Raw genomic sequence first — 24,136 nt, 5'->3', positions numbered from 1 at the left:
AGAATAACTAATGCAGTGTGGTGCTTATGCATACTTCTAGCACCTGTGTATGAACCAATGGGCTTTGTATTTATTGTCACTAGACCATACCTTGCCTGATAACAGTGGAATGTGGTCTATAAGAGATTTCCAGAGTATAAAAACTATAAAGAATTTGATAGCTAACTGCTTCCTATGAGACTTTTTAATTTTTCTTTCTCAATGTTACTTGGCAAGAATCTAGAATCATGGCTTATAAGCATACTTCAGGGGAACATTTGTTGTCTTTAAAATTCCATTTGGTGCAATCTGTTATATACTTTATTGAAGTACTTTGCAGAAGAACAAGTCCCTTTTTATTTATTTTCAAGACATTTCCACTCTGGGAAGATGCTTACTTGTACATTGTCCTTGTACATTGTACTGTTCCACTCTTTCTGAATTTATCTTGACAATTGTTTTTTTCTCTTCCTATTAGTTTTCAAAAGCCCTTGTAGCTTAAAAAGACCTTTCTGTTCATCATGAAAGCAACGATAAATGTGGGAGGATGCTCTAATAATGAAATGGTTAAGGGCTGTTTTTACTATGGGTGCTCATACTCGTTTTGTTGAGTGCAGGTGGCTCTTCTTGTGTTTTTGTTTGATGCACAATTATTTCACTCACTTGAGAGACAAACACAGAAGTCATCGAGTTCTTTTTCTGAGATCTAGTTTTGGTAGTACAAATAATCAACCTCCTTAATAAAGATAATGATTTATGTTCTTAACTCTAAGTTGCATCTTGCATGACTGGATGTTTTCTTTGAATATTGATTTGAAGCTGTTAATAGGTTACTTGTACAAATAACCTGCAGGGTTCTAAAAATTGCCTTATGATGTTTTTGATGTCAGTCAAATTACCATCATGTTTTTTCAATTGCTAAGATTATTTGAGTAAAATCATTAATTCTTACCTTAACTATTTTCTTAGGGTTTAAAATACAAAGTTCCTTTCCATTCTTTATGGAGCAGAGCTATGAATGCCATGCTTTTAGAGGAGATAAAGTAATAATTGCTGTGCTGAGAAAATTGCAGTTTTGTCCAAGTAAAAGGCTTTAATGGGTTGTTGCTTGAACCCCTCTGTCAGCATTTAGGTTGCCAGAAGTTGTGTAAGAATTACACCAGCCCCAGATCTGTGCTGACAAGGAAAGTTAGCATTCCTATCTTTTCGTCTGACTAAAATGACATCTTCTTATCAGTCCAAAGAGATCCATGGAAACAATTTATGGCATTAACTTCATTGTAATATAGGAGAAATTGTTAGCATGGATACCACCATGTGGTAGCTACAGGCAAGTACTTCAGAAAAGCAGAAGTTAGAGGATTGGGAATGGGAAGTGATTTATCTGCTGAGTAAACATTTGGATTTGTTTATAAGCACCTAATGACTGCAGGATAACCTATATAATATGGTGCATGGTCTGTGTTTCTGTAAAACTGCTTATAAATTTGAAGGAGAGAGCCCTTGCATTAAAACGCGTTGGCCATTTGACCATTTTGTACCTGGAGGTTGCAAAATTCCTGTCTGGCAGCTCAGTCATTTGTGAGGTGTAGACTGTATTAACACAGTCTAATACATTGTTATTTTTTGAATCAGAGGCTTTTCCATCAAGGGTAGTTACTATTGCCAGTACTCAAAGGGTAGAGGTGCCTATTTTGCTGTCCTGTGTTCTTAGAGAACCACGATCCTGCAGTAGTGAAAGAATTTCTCATGGTGATTAATGTTCATATGCTGGGAGAACCTGTTTTATTAAGGGCTAGCAACAAACAAACAGGGGATCTATTTGGCTTTTTTTTTCCAATCTTAGTAGCCATTTTTGTTTGAGAGGATGAGTGAGCGAGTTACCCAGAAAAAGTTTCATCTATGGAAGTTTGCCATCATCGTGATATCCAGTATAACTTCAGTTCCCATGTCTCCTTTCCTTCTTTTCACAGGGCTCTGTTCTGTCATTCCTTATGTCAGATCTCTTTTTCTTCACAAATTCATTCTTTGTTTGTCTCCTTGTGTTGTCATTGATGTGCCTCCATACTTGGGTATTCTTAACACAATTTTTAACACATTGATCTGCTACATAAACAAAATGTGAAAATCTGTGCTTATTAAGTAAGTATAAAAAATACTTCAGGTACTCATATTTTACCATGCAAGGAGACCTCAATGGAAGGTGGTAATAGCCCAGTTCTTTTTGTGAACAGTCAATAATATTTACTCTTATTTTATGCATACTGTGCCAGACAGTGAAGGGAATCTTGGCTGAATTTGGAGAAGGTACTGACAATCAGTCTGGAAAGAAAATTTCCTTTCTTCCTCATACTCAAGTATCTTGATGCCAGTTCCTGCACAGAAAAATTCTCTAGTATTGAAGTTAGCAGCTGCACAGGTTCAGAACAAGGATGTTTCGATTCGTCTGTACAAAAGGAAGTAAATTTTTTTCCTGCCAAACTCTTTAATAATAATTGACTGAAGGAGGGGGAGGGTTGCCTTTTTTTTATTTTTAATTCAATTTTTTATGACCCATTGAACTCTGGAAATTAAGTATGGCAAAATAAAATTAAGTGTACTTGGATTATGCTGCTCCACATCTTCAGAGGAAAAAGGGTTTTGAAACGGGGAGAAAGAAGACCCAGGAGAAATTTGAAAGTAAAACTCAGGAATTATGTATGCTATTACATTTAACAGTTTGTTTGGTTTGGGATTTTTTAAATGGAGATGAGATAAGGTGAAAAAAATTCAAAATAAAGTTTTCTAAAATCCTACTAAAATAGAAAAAACCCATCCAAACCAGTCAGTTTGGTATTAAAGGAAAAGCTACCTAACATAAAGCAAGTGGATAATGTCTACAGAGTTAAAGGAAATTATAGCATTCATTTAAGTGAATGGCTTGTGCAAAGAATGTCTTGCCTCTTGCAGCAGTATAGCTATTTTACTTTTGAGGGATAAATATTCTCAAGGGTAAAGCTTACTTTTAATAGGAAATGGATCTGTTAAGGCTTCTCCTTGCTTCCTCTTTGCAGTGTTATAGGGGTTGAGAATATTTCATCTCTGGAGGCTGCATTTGTGAAGGAACAAGGGCCTTTGCCTCATTGCTTTCAGCATCCATAGGGAAGGACCCGACTTCTTCAGGGATTCCTGTGCCTCTGGCAGCTGTGCCAAGAGCTGTGAATTCTGGAGTAGGTTTCTTTGGCTGGGTTTTTTTTTTTTTTTTTTTTTTTTTTTTTCTCTGTTTTGTTTCCTGCTGTATTTTACATTGGCCTTTTAGCCCACCTTTGGACAGGATCAGGTTGAGACATTCAGTGTTACCTGGAATCCTGGTTACAACAGAGCTCTTCTCCAACGTGCTTGACATATTTTCTCAGAGTAGAGGGATCCTAATATAAATTCATGGTTTAGAAAAATGGCTATATATTCTGTTAAACTTGACAGAATCAAATTTATTTTTAATAGCTATCTTTCATCAAACAGCCATTGTAATAAAAGGTTTAGAAACTTCAATGAGTGATAGGATTCTTTTTCTCAGAAGCCTATTAAATTGCCTTCTGCTGAGTTTTATTTTCCCTTTCATATTACTAGGAGAAGATGGATAAAGATTAATTCTTGTTTAATATTTGTGATTAAAAATATCTAACTCTGTCTTTAAATGTATTCCTTTAAAATTATGGAGAATGCAAATGTTAGACTGGCACAAGGAGACTGGGTGTTTATAATCCAGCTGGTTCCTGCCCTGTGAAATAAAGGTAGTGGTGAAGTCAGTGCAGCTACAGGCTGCACTTGTTATCCCTTTTCAGTACAGTGAAAGCAGTGCAGCTCAGCTGGGCTTGTTTAGGGACTGTTATGATGATGGAGTTTTTCAAATTACTCACCCACCTCCTCCTGCTCTTCCTGGCCCTTGAGACAGTTCATTTTTTATTTTCTTAAGATATAAATAAGTTTGTTGCAGTCAATCAGAAGTTCAGCTCAACAAATAATATAGGGAATCTCAAATGAATGCTCATATCCAGCGTATCTCTCCATGAACTCTTTGCTTCTTTTTTTTTTATTTTTTATTTTTTCTTTCTTATTTGTTTAATTGAGTGGAGAAACTATGGGTTTATTTACTTTCTCTCAGTTCCCTGGAAGTCATCAAAGGCAATTTATATTCAAAAATAAGAAAACAAACACTTCTCAGAATTTCCACTTTTAGCAGGTCAGCTATCACCTGATAAGAATTTTAGATTGTGTTTCACATAAGCACTGGGAAATGCTGTTGCAATCACCACTACTGAATAGTAGGAATAATGTCTTTTTAATGTCACAAGAACATTGATAAGTTTTTCAACATGTTGATCTCTAAGTAAACTATTAAAAATGCTCTGTTTATTGTTTTGAGCCTATAGACATTTCCTAATTTTAAATTGGAACTACTTAAAACAGACTTTGTGCCCAATAATACTTCTAATAACTAAGCACAAAAGGGCCTGAAAGTTGCAGAGGGGAGGGAGAAGGCTGGAGTGGAAGGAGTTCAGTGGAGGCTCTGTTTCACCATTAGGCACCTGGATGCAGTGCACAGGACACAGTGGTTATTCCAAAAAAGATAGCAACTGCCAATAACTGCATGTCAAGTTCCTGAAATGCAATGGGTCATGATTGATTTAATTTTTTTTCACTAAAATAAGCCACTGGAAATGAATCTATTATGAAAAAATAACCCTTTGCTTGTGCATAGTATTCTAACCCTTTTGAGATTTGAGGATTAAGAATATTCATCTTCTGAGTTACTCTGAGACTTGGATGAGGATCAGGTGCTTGGTTTGCATGCTGACATTGAAGTGCCAAAAGAACCTGGAACTGAATTATTTGTGCCTCTAGTTCTTTGGTATGTGACTGACCAATCTTTGCAGACCTGAATAAAAAGTAAAAATGCAGTTGCCTCTTAAAGACTCTCTGTTGAACACTCCTCAGGGGTTCTGCTGTATAAAAGTCACGATTTTGACAGGAGACCACGGAAAAAATGAGGCAGAGAGAGAATGACCAATGATCAGGTGAAGAAGTGGTGATCCAGTTTGGCAATCAGATTAGGTGAGATGAAGAGGAGAACATTGCAATTGAGAAAATGGAGGGAGGCTTAAGGAAAGCAAGGAAAGGTGTGGGCCGGCTGCTGGGTGCAACAGAGGACCCAGTGACAAAGCATGTGGAAAAGGCCAATGTGCACCATGCCTTCTTGGCCTCAGTCCTTACAGGTCAGACAGGTCTTCTGGAGTTCCAGCTCCTGAGGTCATTGCAAAAGTCCAGGGCAAGGTGAATTTGAACCTGGAAAGTGCTGCAATAGCTCTCACTGTGTGAAAGCACAATCAATCTTAACAAATTTCCCTAAGGTCAGCTGGTACTCGAAGTGGCCATGTGGCACAGCACTTTATCTGTGACACCTCCACATTGCTGGAGGGGTGACAGTAAATCATTAACCATTTGTGAATGTTGTTTGATGTTTAGTGAGAAGTGAGTGACCATAAACTCAGTGGTAATTAGATGCCTTCCCAAACACCCGAAGGTGTATTTGTTATTCAAGCAGATAGATGTGATGTCTCCTTTGAAAATGGTGTGGTCAAGAGCATGCTAGTGGTGGGTTGCCTTTTGTTCTCAGTCCAGAAGAAGTAGATGAGTTCTCTTTTGATGTTTGGAAGGTAGATCCAAGGATGGGGCTGGCAAAAATAGGGATCATCTCCCTTCTCTATGCACAGTGGCAACACCCAGCACCACTGGCAGTTTTCACAGCACAGCGCAACACTTGAAGCTGACTCACAGAAGGAAATGGACACGTGCCTGGCAGCAAAAGCATCTCTGCAAGAAGTGAGGAGATGTAAGATGCAATCAATAAACTGCAATAGCAGTTATCAAAGTACCAAGAAAGCAGATGAAGCCTGAACAGAGTTTTGAAGGCTCAGGCATGAGAGAAAGGCTGTTTGGATTGGATGCGGGAGAAGGGTCTGAAGCTGGATGAGGCACTCACTTCTGGATAGAGGCCAGCAGAGGAAAACCCTTGACTGGGATTTGCAGATGCTGCCTGGAGGGATTGGATATGCCCTTTTCTAGAGCTGTCACAGGCTGAGCATCTGCAGGTCAGGTGGCTGCAGAGCAGCTGCTGTTCATGGGATCCCAGTGGGAAGCAAAATGCTGTCCAATCTTTTAGCAGGGCAGTGTATCCACAAATAACCTAATTCTGTCAGAGCTGACTCCCTGGTGGCCCAAGCAATGGTCCTGGCCTCCTTTACTGGGCTGCAGCCTGCAATCTTTCATTGGTTTTATCTTCCACGTGGTTTTCTTCTCACATTTTTTCTGATCTTTAGGTGAAGGTGGCAGCAGGTTTTTAAATCCTCCCCTTAAGCACCTGTGTGTGTACAGAGATAGTGATTTCAGTGAGCTGGAGTGCTTCATGACTGAGGGATTATACTGGGGGCTCCTGGCTGCTGATGGGCATGAAAGACAGCGTAGGGAAGCGTGGGGTAATGGGGACACAGCAACACCCAGGGATGTAAAACTGAAAGAATTTAGCAGCCACTGAGCTGAGTTACATCCCACAATTGTTTTCTTGTTAAGGAGCCAACTCATTGGCCATTGAAACTGCAGACTTCAAAATTTAGTCTTAAACACAAATATTTTTATTCTATAGACTCAGTGGTAGAACTGGTAAGATCTGCAAGTCACACTATTTGAAGTGGCATTCTCCCTTTTTACTTTGATTGTGGTATCACAGCATAACATTGGGCTCTTTTAAGGCTTTAAATACCTGGTACACAATTGCATAAGTACTCCTACCTAACTCCGCACTGGCATATTATTAAATATATACACTAATTGCAGAAAATATTTTCTTCTTTTCCTTCTGTGCATGCACTGGAGAGTCTCAGTTCTGAGTTGCTGTCAACCTGGGCTCAACATGACCTGAATTATTGATGAAGGACAAGCAAAGATGGTTTATCAGTTGTCCAGAACAGCTCAGCTATCTGCATTTACTCATGGTGATCTACCAGATTTTCCTCTTGACTGCATGTCTGACAGCTGGGGAATAGTTTTATTCTGCGTCATATGTGTATCAAGAAATACAGCAAATGTAACAACAAAAAGAATTGCACTTACTCATGTCTTGTATTTTTAGCATAAAATCTTAATCTGTTAATAAGTTCTTACAGATCATTGAGTTGAATCTCCAAATTAAATTTTTTAAATTTTTTTTTTTTGACTTCTAGGAAACTGAAAAATGAGCTTCTGGAGGTGAGAAGGAAAGGTGGAAACCGCCACTCTCAGCAGGACAGCAGCAGGGTCTGTGTTCGCTGCCAGAAGAGCCTGGGCTTAATTTTTGACAGGGGAGACCTGTGCCAGACCTGCCAGCTGCGGGTCTGCGGCTCCTGCCGTGTGCTGGGAGCCGAGGGCCACTGGAAGTGCTCGGTGTGTGCCAAGATCGCGTAAGTTGGGCACTTCTCATGACCTGCGTGGAGCTTACAGCCCTGGCAGTGGTTTTGTGCTACCGTTGTACATCCCCTTACAGAGAATACACAAGGGGAGAGGCTTAGCTGGGGCTTTTATTTGCTGCACTCTTTTCCCAATTCCAAGCCAGTTTCAATGAGCTTGTTTTCCAAAGGCTTGGAAGAATAATTCACTTGATTAGTTTGCTAATATGGGATTTTTTAGCTTGACTTGGTAAGATAATCATGAAGGAAAGATTAGTTCCGTAATAAGGGATTTTTTTTCTTGATTTGGTAAGATAACCATGAAGGAAGAAAGATTAATTTGGTAATAAGGGATTTTTTTTGCTTGATTTTGTAAGGTAACCATGAAGGAAAGATTAGTTTGGTAATATGGGGGTTTTTAGCTTGATTTGGTCAGATAACCATGAAGGAAAGGAGAAATGTGTTGGGCGACAAAACTCAGTTATGTATCCTGGTGTAAGGACTGGATGATGTAAGAAAGAGATGGAATAAAAAAGAAATGGAGGGAATTTTTTTTAACGGACCTTCAAACTAACAGGATCAGAAAGGGTAAATTGTTTCAGGAAGTGAACCCAAATCACTAGCTCTGTCAAGACTTTGGCTACCTAAACAATTAGTGAAAAATTAACACAGCAGAGCAAGGAGTTTAGGGTTTGTGTCTAAAAACTTGAGCTTTAGAGGGTTGCATCCATTTTTAAGTAGATGCCTTAACCTCCTCTGCATCCAGTGGGACGCATCCAAAGGACAGTGTGTCGCCTCTTAAGACAGAAAATGTTTACTTGTTTGATTTGTGAAATGATTTTAAATCAGTAGAGGCCTGGCTGAGCTCCCTGTACTTTGCCTCAGGCAGTTCATGAGATAATGTCAGTGCTGTGCCTTTCAGAAGTGATGGGGTTTGAGTGAGGTAACAGCATGGAGAACAGCAAACACAATGCTCCTCTTTAAAAATGAAGAAAAGAAAAATGGATTTGTTGACCCTGCCACACTACCTCTAATTTCTCTAAAAACACTGAAACAAACAGTAGCTGTGTTGTTTGAAAGCCGAGACAAGGTGACAGGATGAGGAGTAAGAGCTGGCTCAAGAACAAATAATGTCAAAACCAATTTAATTTCCACCTTTGACAGGTGACAGAGGAGGATTGGTTGCTGTCTTATAACTTGGCTGAAGTTAACCTTTTGATACTCTCTCTTGTTCCTTTCTAATAGGCTGACAAATTAGGGCAGCTGTGCCCTGGAATAAATGCTGCCAGTGTGATTGCAGACCTGCCTGGAAAACTGTAAAGCTCTGTTCCCAGTGTGGTTATGGACATTTCACTGTCAAAAAAAAAGCTCAAGAAAACAAAGCCCAAAAAAACCCCGAACAAACAAAAACACCAAAAAAAGCATCACGCATACAAACAAAAAAAAAAACCTTTTAAAAACCCCCAGTGATACAGAGCAGAATATTTCCTGACTTATTACTGTTAAATATTTTAGTTAAGGACCTTGATGCAGCAGGTGAATTTGCTGGTTACACCTGCAGGAGACATAAAACTGAGAGGTGCTCCAGGCATGCTCAAGGACAAGACTGGGTTTCAAAGTGATGTTTAGAATTTAGAGAAGTGGTTTGAAGGTAAAGCAAGTGATGGTTCCCTATGGGCATGTGGAAGTGCTCCATTTGGGAAAAAATGCAGCTGCAGAAACATAAAATGAGAATAAAAACAGTCTCTGCAGCTGTTCCTTAGGAAAGGATCCGGGTATTGTACTGGATAAAAGCTGAACATGAATCAACAGAATTTTCCACTGCAGAAAAATTGAGTATCACATATTGATGTACAAGCCAAATTATGGGCTATAAAATACATGATCAAATCCTCTTTTATGTAGAGTACCTGCCCATTTCTGTGTATCAGAATTCATACTGGTCACCTGGAGAAAGTTCAGCAGAAAATAATGAAACTTAGCACACAGGATGTCCAGAGAATAGAATGAGTCACAAGAGTTTAGCATAGGCAAGAGAAAATACCTGAGTTTTAAATCTACAGAATGTGGCTTACAGGCTATTCTAAGACCCTTCTTTGGGTAGGAAGAGTAATGTGATACTTAAATTGAAGTGAAAGGATGTAATTTAGATGGTGTGAACATTGACATAACTTGGAAGGGTTGCAGAATGTTGGATAAACCCCTCTTGGGATGATGACATCAGCAAAGATGGTCCTGTTCTGGGGCTGAGAGATGACTGAGGCAATTTCTCAAAACCTGTGTGACCTCTGCTTCCCCTGATTGTGCTGCAGCTCTGTGTGCCAAGCACAGTGGTCCTAGCAACCACCTTGACAATTAATTCTGGTTGAAGCCTGCCTTTAGGTTATTACACACCATGGTGTCATTTGCTTGCAAAGTGCTGAACTTTTCTAGTGCTAACATTCTGTCCATGTTGAGTATCTTTTTTAAATTGAAAGCTCTCTCTCCCCTTTAGTTTTGTTCATATGCAGTGTTTCTGCAAGACTTCATGACAGTTAATGATATGTAAGATGTCTTTTACATTGCTGGGTGTACACAGAGAGATAATCTTCTGTGTGGGCAGTGTGGAGATGGAAGTTTGGGAAAGGCATTTCAGTTACATCATTGTGCATAGTTCTCGTTTAAATTATTTCAGTTCTGCTTTTCTACCAAGTGAGAAATGCAGGGGGAATCAGGATTTTCAGGCTTTTAAAATTACATTTGATGGAGGAACTGATTAATTTAATAGGGCCTTTGACAAGATGGAAAGGCAGAAGGCAAGGAAGAGAAAATAATATGGTGTTAAGAGATACTTATGCTTTATAAGTAGCAAACAAAAGGCAGGAAGAGGAGAAAAATCTTTTAGCTCTGTAGCATTGACCTGCATGCAGTGTTTGTGTCTGTCAAATTTGACTGTTTTACCATGCTTTCCAGAGAGCGTTGAAAAACTTTTATTATTGTCCTTCTCCTTTGTCCCTTTTTTAGCAGCCTTGGTTATGTTGATATCTGTATAGACTCCAGCCCCTGCTGAGCTGATCCATTAGCAGAGCCAGGTTAAAGTGTTGTGATGTGATGTCTGCTGTCAAACAGACTGTGAGACCCTTAAAAGTCAGGGAGAAGTGTTTGTGAACCCTTTACAATTTTGGTGCTGTACTAGTTCATGACTGTGCTCCCCAAATTGTACTCAAGAGTGTCTTTTAAGTGCTATTTAAGGTGATGGTTACAGCAGTAGCTGGTACAACCCCTCTTCATAGTCAGGAATTGCACCTGCCGAAATATGCCCAGAAGTTTTTCAGAACTGTTGGAAAACCTAATTAGTACATTTGGTGTCAGAGAAGATCTGGGTGGGGAGTGTGGTCATTCAAAGAGACAGCTACTGCTCAAATTACTGCAGAAATACCTTAAATTACACAGATAATCCAGAGTGGTTGCAGAAACAAATAACTGGTGTCAATAAAAAGAATGTAGGTAATATCAGCCACCTTCTGCCTGTGTCCCATTTAATACATTTTGGCATTTCTTTCCTTATGAGCTTTTTGACTCCTGCCTGTCCAGTCCTAACACTGGAGTGTGGGATACTTTCAGTGCAGTGAAAGGGCATTTTGTCATGTGGCCTGGGATCAAATGTTGTTATTGCTTTAAGAGTTAGGATGGATTTATGACCAGCTACCAAAAAAGGGGGGAAAAAGGAGTGGCAAAGTGTGAGTATGCTCACTTTGATTTAAAGAGCAGTAATTTCAAGATGTTAATTTTATGAGTATGTGGTAAAACATAATATTATTATCTGAGCAAATTAAAAAACCCCAAGCACAACATAGTAATATGATGGTGGCTGTAGGGGTGAGATACCACTTCATTTAATAATACAGTCTCTTTGTTCATCTGTCAATCAGAACATCATCTGGCAACAAGAGAATCCGACTTCTCTAAAGTAATACTCAAAGCATTTCATCTGCCATTTCTCCAGAGACAGACTTGCCTGAAAAACAGCTTCTGGTGATGGGGAAGCTTGTTACAATACATTTACTACATTCTGAAAAGCTTTCAAAAAAAAAAAAGAGATTTAGTAAATTTGAGGAAAGACATTTGAATGTGAATAGTGACAGAAATTCATCAGTACTTTTAAATATAACAAACAGGCTTATATGTAAGTTGTCTTACCGTTTTGAGTTACTGTCAAAGGATATCTCCCTGAATGTCCATAAAGGGAAAATTATTTAATTGGATTTTGTCCCTCATGGGTATGATTACCAGGGAAAATATAAAGTCTCAAGACAAAGCATTTACAGGCCAAGAAGGATTAGAGCTAAGTGTTTAGCCAAACTCTTAGTCCTCCAGCTAAGGTCAGAGAACAAGACAGTCCTTACCCATGTGATTTTGTTTGATAGTTGTGCTGGTGCATTATTTAATGGGGTAAATCCAGCCTGTATGTAGTGATGCTCTCGAAAGAGGAAGATTTCTGCTCCATTCCCTCCATACAAGGAACTGAGGTCATCAGGAGGTTTCAAACATGGGTGTTACAAGAGGAACTTTCCATTTAAGTCTCTTTCTTCCCCCTGCATTTTCTTAAATTATGATCAATTTGTGTTTTAAATTTGGCAGAAAAAATGATCAATAAATTGAGGGAAATAAAGTTCTTCCAGCTGTCTTCTGAAAGGCTGATTCCACACCTTGATGCTGTCTGTATTTCCTATTGCAAGTGTGTCTAGGTATCTGAGAGCACTGCCTTTATATGTCAAATGTCTAGTTAGCCCAAGTTATTACAGCAGAACAAAGCAGTAATGGAAAATTTATCTTAATCTCTGAAATAATTATGCTGTCTTAACATGTCATGAAAATTCATCGGAATCACTTAGGAACATTTATTCCCATTAGGAGCCTAAAAATAGAGATATTCCCAAATGTTTTAGTATGCAAATGCTTTTCAGATTTCTTATAATTTTATTTTAGTAACTTCTAGGCAAGTTTGCCTTCTTTTCACAGGGTCAAAAAATTCTGTTTAATAGCCTCACAGCATAATAAAACTTAGAGTGGAATTAATTTACGTTGCAGAAAATACTGTGTGGAATTTAATACAAAGATGAGGGTATGTGAGGGTAAATGATGAGGGCTTTGCTATGTTCAAACACAGGCTGCATTTTATCAAGCCTTTGGTTTTGCCTTTTTCCCCACATTTTCTTTCTGAGGAGGAAGTAAAATAACTTGAGAAACGGGATGGAAAGGAAGGTAGGTTGAATGTCTTGCATCTGCTGTGGATGTGAGTTAGACAAGATGATCAAATGGAGAGGAAGCTGTTTTACCAATGTGGGGTTTTTCCCTAAAGAAATAATTGAAAGTCACAATTGGGACTTTCCATCTGAAATGGATTTTTTATTATTAACTGAGACATTTAACCAGGAAGTGCCTAGCAAAATTGAGAGTGGAAAATCTGAGTTTTTGAGGGGCAGGCCATAGGTTATATTCTATTTCTAAACTGAGCAGAGTGTCATTAATTTGTTTAGTGGGAGATCACAGAAGGGAAGAAGCAGGGAACCGTAACCTGCTCCCTCTCCCATGGTGATGGGAGTAGGTGGATTAGTAATCAACACAGAAGGACTTTAGCAGATACCAAAGCATTTGGTGCTCAACTGTCTGCATGTAAATCTTCCTAGCTGTTCTGAGTGTAGGAAAGAGCAATCATGCAAAAAATTGCTGTTATTACAATTTATAACACTGTTTCCCTTTTTTTCTAAAGCTACTGCTTTCAGCATCAGTTGAACACCTTGGAAGGCCAGTCTAAATCCTGTTTTGGTAGAAATTACACATGTTGTTTACATCACGAGCTACATCTAACTGAGAAAGTGATGAAAACACATGCACACAGCATAGTCTACATGAACCTTGAGCCCATTTTGCAAACAACTAAGCCAAACCTGCAAGCACTGACTGAATGTGTTACTGAGTAAAGCCCTCATTTCTTTTCACCTGAAACAGTTCTTTAGGCAGAAAGGGTTCATTTTAATCCTGTATCTGAAATAGTGCATCTTTCTTCTATCTCAGTAGGAGAGAGACTTCCCTTGTCATAATTGCTTGAAAATAACATTATTATTATTAGAAGACTGTTTAGCTCTTGCTCTTCATTTTTTTTTTGATTCAGAATGTCAAATGCAATTATTAAATTCAAACTTCAAGTCAGAGATTTAGGCAATCATTTGATCTGAAGTAATTTCTATTTATGTGTAGAGCAAAGATTCTTTTAATAGGTACTCCTGACATGTATGAGTGATGAAGATAACATGAAAATGAAGTCTTTGTGTGAATTGTTCAGCATACATGGAAATACATACATAGAAATCCATATCTGCAAAGCTTGGGTATTTTGCCTTTATTTCATTAGAAAGTGATATTTTTGTAGAAATGATCTGTTGAGTAAGGACATTTTTGCAAAAAAAGCTCTGCCAGCTGAAGTCAGGATCTGAAGACAGACAGTGACACTGGTGGAAATAAGGATGAAGGTCTGAAGTGAGGGCTGAGGCCTCTCGTGTCACGCAGCACTCACAATGGCTGCTTTTCCTCTTTCACTGTGGATAAACAGGGCTGGCCAGAGGGGTGAAGCACCTGACTGAAGCAAGGCAATTCTCCCTGCCTCTGCCATGTTTTGTACCTCAGTTGAGGGAATTGTCTGTTTTGCCTCAGATCTCATTCTTCTGGTGAAGCCAGAGCAGAATGGGTGTGAGCCTTTTCAGAGTATCCCTGGCAAGGAGTTGGCACCTCATTGAAAAGGTGGATCTTAATGACATCAGTCTAATGAGGAAGGTGGGCAGTTCACTTTGGGGTCAATACCTGAAATGGACACACAGTTCAGCTCTGCCAGTGTAGTGACTGTCACGCTCCTTTGCCTGCTCAGCCCTGAAAATGGGATTTGCATCTTCCTCTCTCCTTGGGGCCCAATTTGTGTTTACCAGCAATGTCCTGGAACATCCCTGGCTAAGCAAGAGAGCACAAGCTGTGTAATTTGGGGCTGTTTGACAGTGGCAGGTTGCAGATAACAGAGATTATTAAGAGAAGTACATTGCTTAGTTATCCTTTGCCAGAAGATAAAGGGATCAGCTGTTGTTGCCCAAATAAACTGATCTGTCCCTTCCCTGCAAAGCTAATGTTTTGAGGAATATGAGCATTTGGTCAGTAGTTACACAGGGTTGGCAAAGGAAGGGAAAGTCCTTCTGTACAGTTCTTCTTCCTCACTGCCAGCCTGGTGCCAGCCTTTCCTTTTTTGGAGGCTGCTTTCCTACCAGAGAGAGGCAGCAGAGGTTGCTCAGATGGTGTGGGATGGAGTGGGGACACAGAGGGAGTCTGATGGTGAGCTCCAAGGTCCCATGCCACAGTGGAATGGAGGAGAGGAGGGCCCTCTCCCAGGGATGGTTGTTGAGGCAGGATCTGCTTCCACCAGGAACACCACTGCTGCTCCTTCCTTGCACAGCCCAAAATCCTCCATCCACTTCCATCCCAGTCTCCTTCCACAGCTGCCTCAACCATCCTTCCCTTGTCTGCAGCTCCTTTGGTTTCTCCAGACCCCAGGACTCTCCCTGAGCTCTTGGTCCTGCTGTTGCTGGCTCAAATCTCCACATCAGATCACAAAACTAGTGGACAGTAAAATGAGCAGACACTCTGGTCTCAGCCACCCTTCCAGCCCGGCTGAAAGCCCCATGGCACCTGTGATGCAGGAGGCACCAGAGGTTTCCTTTCCCTCATCACTGTTCACATCTGGCCAGAAAATGTGGGGATGGCTCTCCAGGGGCTCTGTGGCAAAGAGCTGCCCCTACATGAATCACAGCAACCCAGGTGGCTGTCACTATTGGGGATGTGTGTGGAAATAATTGCAGGGTTTGTCTGTGAAAGCCTGGAGCTTTGTGTGCAGCAGCCTCCAACTCAGCTGGAACCCTGGGTGAGGGTCACAGCTCCTTTGGGGTGTCAGAGCTTGGAGAAGGGTGAAGATGCTTCTCAGGATAAGGATGTGGGCGGTGTTCTGTCTGACCTTGTTCAAGTTAAATATTTCTGGTAAGATATCAGGAATGGGTGAAATCTCCATTCAAAGGGAAAGCAGCACTTGTGGAGTTTTATGCTGAAATGTGGTAGTAACTGAGGAAAAAACCGAATTTACTATATGGATCATACTGCAATGTGATGTGTCATTCACATTGCAATGGAATTTGATGGTGTAGTGAAAGGTCTGGAGGGTTTGTAGTTTGATACAAAACATTAAACATGCCATAAATCTTGCAATAAAATAACTGCACAGAGAAGTGAGTGCTGTTAGAGAATTGTGAAAATACACATTCCAAGAAAAAAACATTTTTTACAACAGCCAGGCCAGGCATAGTTTCTAATGAAGTGAATCCTTTTCAGTGTTTGGAAGCAACAGAAGTAATTTAAAAATCCCCAGTTGAAGCATAAAGATTTTATTTAATAGCTTTCACAATGACTGAGTGATCGTGATGATGAATTATGGAGTGCTTTTTCACTAGGAGTCTGCAACAACAAGATAAGGCAATAATCTATTTCTATGCTTGTGGACATGTATTTGGGATTTTGATTTTTCTAATTTTTTTTTTTTTTTTTAGTGAGTCATGAAAGATGCATGATTCATTAACAGGTTAGGACAAACTGATAATATTAGGTACTTTCACCAGTGTCAGGATGCTATTTAGTATTTTCTCAAGTAAGACTGCATTCAGGCATGACTCAGAAATAACTTAACAGTGAAGATATTGATCAGTGCTCTAAATCCCTCTGTAGTAATTTTCATGCCCAAGGGACTGGATGATTTCTTTTCCAGTAGATGTTTGAAAGTTTTCTTATTGAACAGTAAGCAGGAATATGTCTAGAGCTAAATCAGTTTTTAATATTTGGGGGTTATTAGTTTGTTTATTTGTTTTTTATTGGAGTATTCATGATTAGTAGCTTTTAGCATCAATTGTTTGTAGTGAGGCAGTAGAAATGGTGATGCTGTGCCATAATGAAACTAATTCAGGAAAAGGCTAACAACAGCATGAAAATGTACCCAGCAAAAAAATCCAGCAATGCCAGTACAGGTTTTCTTAATTGCTAGTGTGGGTAAAAGAATTTGAAACTAGAAAAAGCAGCGTTATCCAGAACAGCAGCAAAGACAAATTTTCATTGCTCTGAACTGCTGGCACACAGATAATTCATAGCAGCACTGCCATGTGAAGAAACTGCAAATAGTGTCAGCATGTAAAACTAGAAATGAAAAATATGTATGGACTTGCAGCAACCTCTCTATAACCCCACAGGGTCCATGAAATGCTGACTCATCTGGCAGGAACTTTGGTGGGGGATTTTCTCCCTCAATCCAGTGTTGCTGTTTCCATGTCTCTTGTCACTTTGGAGATATTGGAAACTGTGACACTGAGTAGTTCACAAAAGACTAGGATGACAGAATGTTCTGTGTATTTTACAGAAATCTTGTCAATGTGGTTGAAACATTTTTTTGCCAAGTAAATTTCCATCTACTAAAAATTTCTTTCCATTCACAAAGTAAGGTGATATTTTTCTTCTAAGTGTCCTATTATTCCAAGCTCTACAACCAATCTCTCTACACTTTATTTTGAACTGTGCAAATGTTGCCCAGAATTTGTGAGCGTGGCAGCTGATTGATGAACTGCAGTAGCTTTGGTTGGCCAAGTTTGTTAATGTGTGTGTGTCTCTGGCTTTTCTCATTTTCCTCTCACAGAGAGCTACGGATAGTGACAGGGGAATGGTTTTTTGAAGAGAGAGCAAAGCGCTTTAAACAATCAAACCTTGGAACTGATGTTGTCAGAGAGTCCATCCTTCACAAATTCCCAGGTAGGGACCTCGAGAGGGAGATTTGCTTGTGCTTTATATGTTCAAAACCTTGTTTCTTGAGTGTTTGACTTGTATTTTATTCCTGACTGAAGTATAATCAGTATTTTAATCTTAATTTCTATTTGTGCCTATACAGTGATTTATGAATGAGTAATATTCAGGAAAGGTAAGGCCTATATGAAAGAATTATCTCTGTGGAGATGGAGCTGCTGAAAAACTCACTGTCCAAACTGAGAAAGCTCATTCTCAATTCCTGCCAGGAAGTTTGGCTGTATGGAGGGATCTCAGCCTGGTCATTTTCTGCCTTTGGCTCTCTTATTTGTGATAGGGGTGTGTAAAAATCACTCAAACTTTCTTTTTCAACTCTGAAGAGGAAAGGTAAATTTGAGCTCCTGTGCTGTCTGTTGGATCATGGGCTATATCCAGGCTACCTGGTATTCAGACTTTCCTTTTGCCCAGGTATCTCAAACAAGCTGTATCTGTAATTTTAGGTACAGTAAATTGTCTGTCTGTCTTGGCCAAGCAAAGCCCAGTGTGTGTAAGCTGCTCTGGTACCTTGCAGGGTACCACAGGACTGCTGGTGTGAGAAAATGGAGTTTTTACTGAATGCTGATGCTTTAACTCACTTAATTCCTTCACTCTGAACACAGAAGTTGTTGGGTAGTCTGTTTCAGATGCAGCATTTATGCCCAGTTTTATCCCCTAGCTTGTAAGGAGAGGGACTGTTTTACTGCCACTGGAAAAAATACATGGTGCAAACTTGCTCCTTGGAAAATACAGACCTTGCCAATAGCACTGTGCTTCAGAAACTGTAAAACTGGCAAGCACGTAAGTTCTTGATATTATGTCAGTGGTCAGATTGGGTATTGATAGATATATTAAAAAATCTATTTAAGCCATTTTTCCCATACCTTGCTCCAAGTTGAACAAACATTTTAATTAATAAAACCTTCTTTCATTCAACACAGAAGATACTGTACATTTCAAAATTAAATTCCAGGTCCTTTGGTTATTAAAAATTGTCACTGGTCAATCTGAAAGTGTAGTTCAAGACAAGAGCTGATGAGGAACATCTCAAGCTAAAGTTTGATTTTATTACAAAGATCCCCCAAGGCTTTTTCATTATCTATTTTTGTAGGTTGTTTGACGTGTTATGTTATTTGTGCAGAAGTTCACCTTATATTTTCTTTCTCCCTCCACTGCAGACACAGTTTCCAATACAGATGATAAAAGAACATTCAAAGATCAGCCCCAAGAGAATGAAGAAAAGCCAGATGTACCAGTCTGCTCCACAAATGGGCACAAATCTGTCTTTAGCAGACCTAGAAAGATTGGGTAAATCCTTTGGTTTGGCAGTTGTTGGGTTTTGTTTTGGTTTCTGGGTTTTGGTTTTTTTTTTGAAAACTGATACATCTAAAAACAGCTGTATATGGTTGGATAGATTTTCTTTTGGGTTTTTCCAGTCTTCCACATCAGCCTCAAACTTCCTGGGATTAGAAACTGCCTTCATTTAAAGTAATACTTACTGTAATTAAATTGCTGTTTCCTGGGAAATGCATCACCAATTATCCTTCAGCTATAAAGGTAGCAGAAAAAACAGACAATTTTACTTTTGGATTTTTATTGTTTCTACCCAGAATTAACAGAGTGTCCTTAAAGGCAGGCTTGCCAGAGAAGCAAATGCAAAAACTAGCATTTGTAGAACCTGGTTTTTTTTATGTATACTGGTCAGTTTGGCTCCTAAGACAAGTTTCCCATGGAGCTTCCAGCTCTGCAAGTACAGCCTAAGAGTGTGTGTGTGAGACAGTGAATAAACAGAGCTGCTGCTGCTCATCTTGCAGGGTTTAGCCCCAGTTTGGCTGTGCCCTTTGAGGGGCATTCCCTCTCAGGAACGGGCAGATGCATTGACTGTGTGGCTGCACAAGTGTTGTCTGGACCTAGCTTGAGGCTATTGTGTGAATAGGAAGAAAACCTGAATGGAAGTTTATGTCATGGCTGGAGCCTCAATGGTATTTGGAAAACTTTGTTTCTGTTGAAAGGAAGAGCACATTTTTATCAGAGATCCTAAAGATAGGGCAGGTGCATGCTTTCCATGCTTTTTTACTTCTAAGGAAAGATGAGCATGGAATTACCTGCCCCAGTGACTCCAGAAATTAACATCAGTGATTTATCACTCTTTAGAATAGGGGAAAAGAGCATCAGAATGCCTCTGGCCTCTCAAACTATGGTGAAGAAAGAACCAGCCTAAGGAATCCTCTATAACAGACCTATATTTTGCTCTGAGTTAACTGGTAGCTATACTAAGAGGGCATTAAAGTTTACTTTTCTAACTCTCCTTCCATTTAAATCCTTTAAGCAAACCAATTAGTTATATTCCCTTACAAGAAACAATAATTTTATAATTGTTATTTATTTTAGTGCTGCTATTTCTGTTTATGGACAGAAATGTTTTCGGTGGTGACATTCCCCACAACAGAAGTTTAATCCTACAAAAATTTGGCTTGCTTTTCCTAGGATATTTGGTGGCCTCTTTCAGAAATATTTCATTATTGTTCCTCTTCCTTGCTTGCTTCTTCCTCCCTCAGGTTCCACATTCGTGTATCTCACGAGTGGATTTATTTTAGCAAGGCTCTTTTGGGGCCAGCTGCTACTGACAGTGTGATGGGATAACTTATCAGACTATTGTGGTTTTTAGGGTTATGAGGAATACCATTACTTTGCAAAATTTTATTTCATTCATTTCTGTCCCATTAGGCCATGTTTTGCAGAATAAGAGGGTGATGTTATGTTTTTTAGGAATGGCATGTTTAGGGCATTTGATGCATATAATTCTAGAAGTACCTAAAGAGAAAATTTATACAGCATCATTTTCTAGAGAAAGTACACACGCTTAGTCAAAAAATACTTTCCTAACTATAAACTTGCCCCCCCGGAAAAAAAGATCAATTTTCACAAAAGGTTGTTCTGGTTCTAAGCTTGAATAGAAGGAATGTTTTAGGGTTTTGGTGTCTTTAAATGCAGCTTGTAGTAAATACAATGCTTTTCTCCCCAGGAACCAGTTTGATAGCTAGATTTGGTGCTCTGTTGACCTTTATATCCAGAGCTGTCCATAGGTTAGATGAAATTACTGGACTGTGCACATCACAACTTTGAAAATCTTTTATTCCCTGTTTTCAACAGGAGGGTTATCAGGGCAGTTACCAAGGGAGAAATCACATTTGGAAAAGATGAAGGCGAAAGGAGCACAGGCTCAGAGGCTGAAGGCCCAGGTCTGCGTGGTGACAAATCAGCTCTGTGCTCCGAGAGGTGAGCAGAGTCTGGGACAGCTCCTGCTGGGACCGACCCGGGGGCGGGTGCCAGTGCCCTGGGCTGCTCTCTCTCTTTGGATGCTGTCTGAGAAACAGAGCCTATGTTCATAAAACAAACAAAAACCACCAAAAAAACACCCAACAAACAAAAAAATTATCTCCACTCATCTTATCTTACTTTCCTGATGTTCAGCTGGTGACCGATGTCAGGATGTTGGTTTTGTTTCCTGGCTTTTAATGAGTGAGTTGTGTTCATGTTACAGAACTGAGGCTCTTTGGTTTTCTTTACTAATGAAATGTTAATTGATTGTCATTTCTGTTTTCTTCTTCAAAGGCTGTTTGCCCTTCTCTTTCCATGACTATTGTCCCAGTTATTTTATCATTCTTCTGGGCTTAAGAGATCTCTGCTAGTGCCTCTGATGGCGTGATAAAATTCCAAGAGCAACATTCCTGTCATGTCCTACCTACAAAATGAAACCAAAAACCAGCTCACTGTTCAGTTGGATACCCTACACTGGATATAGACCCACATTCTTTGCTCAGGTTCACACACCTAGAAATTTTACAATTTGAATTGAAAAAATATTAACAATTTGCTGTAAGCTCTAATAGCAATTTCCTGTCTCTAAACTAGTGTTTCCAAAGAGATATGCAGGAACAAAAGATAACAAGTAAAATCATGGAATTTAGTATGCACATAGATAAACCTTCTTGTTCAAGCAAGAACTTGCTTCTCTTTGTTACCTACAATTCAAATCCCAATTTCTAGATGTTCTGAAATATGCCTTAAGCTGATGGTGACAGACCTCTTGATTTCTTGTTGATAATTTGATTTCTTTTTTTCCCACTGGATCCTGCAGCACCTTCCAGCCAATCTAGATTTGAGCTAGTTTTCATTAATCCTTCCAGTTCACTCCTTTTTCTTACTAAGCTTATTAGGCCTTCTATATCTCAGCAGGCTCATACCTGACTTCTATGAGACCAGAAGTAGAATTTTTGCTGGTTTTCTGCATTTTCATTGAATTGAGTAGAGATGAGTGAAGAATCTAAGAGACAAAACCTCAGGAATCTGGTGTCCATGCTGCTTAATACTGAGGTTATGCAATATTAGTAGCTTTCTCTGAGACTTTACCAGGATAAGGACAAAGGGATGCTTGTGAGAGGTCTGTGCAGTTCATTCTGTGTGCCAAACTACAAGAAAGTTATCATGCAGTTAACCATAAATGAAACAAAATAATTTTGTTTGGGTGGGGGAATCCAGCACCGGATAAACTCTCTGTAGAAATTTAGGAGTGAAGTAGTCTATAAAGACAGCTTTTATATTTGATTGCCTTGCTTCACTTTCACATAAATAATCATTTTCTAGCTGTTTCCCAGAGCCAGAATGCAAGACTTGTTAAATTAGAGGTATTGAGTCATGATGACAACTTCTTTTCTACTTGCCATCTCATTCTCACCTAGTGAAATTGGCGTCCTGTGCCAATGCCCAGAGTAATCTTGTCAAAATTGGTAGTATTTCACCTGCCAGCAGGGAAACTGAGAGAGAATTTTTATTCTTTTAAAATATTTCTCTTTTAGAGAAGATGTATTGAGCTGGGAACAGGGAAACCCAGGCAATGAATTCACGTCTTCTGGTTTATTTCTTCTCCAGCAAACATGTTTACTGCTGAATGGTGTAAATGTTTTTGCTGCTGAATGAACTGGGAGGCTGCATCAGGTCAGGATACTTCTAAGAGAAATAGTGTGGGAATTAAAGGCTCATTTACACAGGCACTCCACCCCACTGCTCTCATTGTCTACCACAGGAAGCCTGGCATAGTCACAACACCATTTTTCTGTTGTCTACTTAACATGTATAAAATGTGTTAAATCTCTCTCTAATTACAGACTGATATAAGAACTAAGGATGCATTTTTAAAATAATTTTCGCTGTTTAAAAAGGTTTAAAAAGTACAACAGATTACCCTTTCCAACCCTCAGTGTTCACATGTGTTTACCAGTATTTTCTAACAGAAAATGTTCAATGGAAAAATTTCCACCTGTTGTGATGTTAGACAGAAACTGGGGTCTGGTGTGCTGGTCACAGATGATTTCTTTTAGCTCTTTTACTAATGTGAAATCTCCAAGATCTAAATTTCTACATTGGTGGAAAGAATCAACTGGTTTGGGTTTAGAATTATAACTGAACACCAAAAAACCACATTACCAAAAAAGCTGTAGAAACAGGGCAGTAAATAAGTGTGTGTTTTTCTGGAGATAGATGGATAGATGGATGAATGGATAGATGGATGGATGGATAGATAGATGGAGACAAATAAACAAGGATTTTAGAGTTTCTGGAGATAGTGCTGCCAATAAATTGGCTGTAGAAGTGTCCAGAGGCGTCACGTTACTGTGGTTTCCCTTTACACCAGTGGAGCAGCCTGGTAGGAATGGCTGCATGAGTTGTCCCTCCTCCTGCTGGATGTGAATGCAGTGTGGATTGAACAGGGACAACCACAGCTCCTGCAGCCTGGACAGGAGCTGCCCATTTGGGCTATCTGCAGTTCTGGTAGAAGCACTGACAATACTATTATGACTTGTATGTGTAAAGCAATTGTAATTCATCTTTGCCTGTGTTTTTTCTTTCCAGGTGATCCCCCAGCCTACCAGGGCTCTGTTACTCTCATTATGTTAGCACAGCACTTTCCTTGCAGCGGTTTGCTAAATGAGCTGTCTGGCTTTGCTCAGAGCAATAACCCTTCCCTCCTCTGTCTCCACTGCAGAGGCAGCACGCTTTCCCTGGGCAGCAGTGATGCAGGGGCTGCTGCAGGACATGCAAGGGGCAGAGGCAGCGCTGCCAAGGCTTCCCAGGCACGCTCTCCCAAGCGCAGCATGACCGCGGATTGCAGCGGGGTAAGGGCAGTGCTGGGCTGGGCCCCAGGCACCAAACAGGGGCACTGAGATGGATCTGCCCTGGGAGGGTGGTTTGCAGCACAGCAAGGGTGTGTGGTATTCACATACTCTGAACAGAGAAAGACATAATTGTGTCTCCCAGGATTTTTCCTGAGGGAGGCAGTGAGAAAGCTCAGAGAGAGACGAGAAAACAATTCTTATCTCTATTTGCTGCGCCTGCTGTTTGGCACATGTGGAATGTGTTATGGAGATTGTTTACCAAAAGGGATTTTTTAATTGAATTCTGGTGATGGTTATTTGGACTGATTGACCAATTAGGTCAAAGCTGTGTTGTGACTGTCTGAAAGGGTCACGGGTTTTTCTTTAGTACATTAGTAGTATAGTTTTAGTGTAGTACAGAATGTAGAATAATATAGTATAGCTTAATAAAGCAACTGTTCAGCCTTCTGAAACCATGGAGTCATTGCACATTATCCCTCTGGCTGGGGGTCGACCCTGCATCGATACAGATGAGCCTGACAGAGGAAGTCTGATTTCTGCCTCAGTTCTGCTGTGGACATCCCTGCCAGAGCAGAGCTCCTCATGCTCTTATCAGTGATGCGGGTTTTGGTTTGGCAGGCGTTTCTCTTTTGC

General features: G+C 39.8%; 1 protein-coding gene across 9 annotated transcripts in view; it reads left to right on the top strand.

The window, feature by feature from the left end:
• The window catches only part of SYTL5 (synaptotagmin like 5), an 80,416-nt gene that overhangs the window by 28,534 nt on the left and 27,746 nt on the right, over positions 1-24,136 (top strand). For 8 of the 9 annotated variants that reach the window (XM_038153864.1, XM_038153853.1, XM_038153797.1 and 5 more), the window contains 5 exons: positions 7,239-7,454; positions 17,188-17,300; positions 18,506-18,635; positions 20,481-20,606; positions 23,374-23,503. In XM_038153864.1, coding sequence (XP_038009792.1) covers positions 7,239-7,454; positions 17,188-17,300; positions 18,506-18,635; positions 20,481-20,606; positions 23,374-23,503 — 715 coding nt within the window. Of the gene's footprint in view, positions 1-6,982; positions 7,011-7,238; positions 7,455-17,187; positions 17,301-18,505; positions 18,636-20,480; positions 20,607-23,373; positions 23,504-24,136 lie in introns of those variants that run through there. The other variant, XM_038153874.1, reaches the window with a different exon arrangement.

The sequence above is a fragment of the Motacilla alba genome, chromosome 1, assembly GCF_015832195.1.
Source record: "Motacilla alba alba isolate MOTALB_02 chromosome 1, Motacilla_alba_V1.0_pri, whole genome shotgun sequence".
Taxonomy (NCBI): domain Eukaryota; kingdom Metazoa; phylum Chordata; class Aves; order Passeriformes; family Motacillidae; genus Motacilla; species Motacilla alba.
The sequence above is the reverse complement of the archived record's forward strand: the minus strand, read 5'-3'. Positions and strand labels throughout refer to the sequence as shown.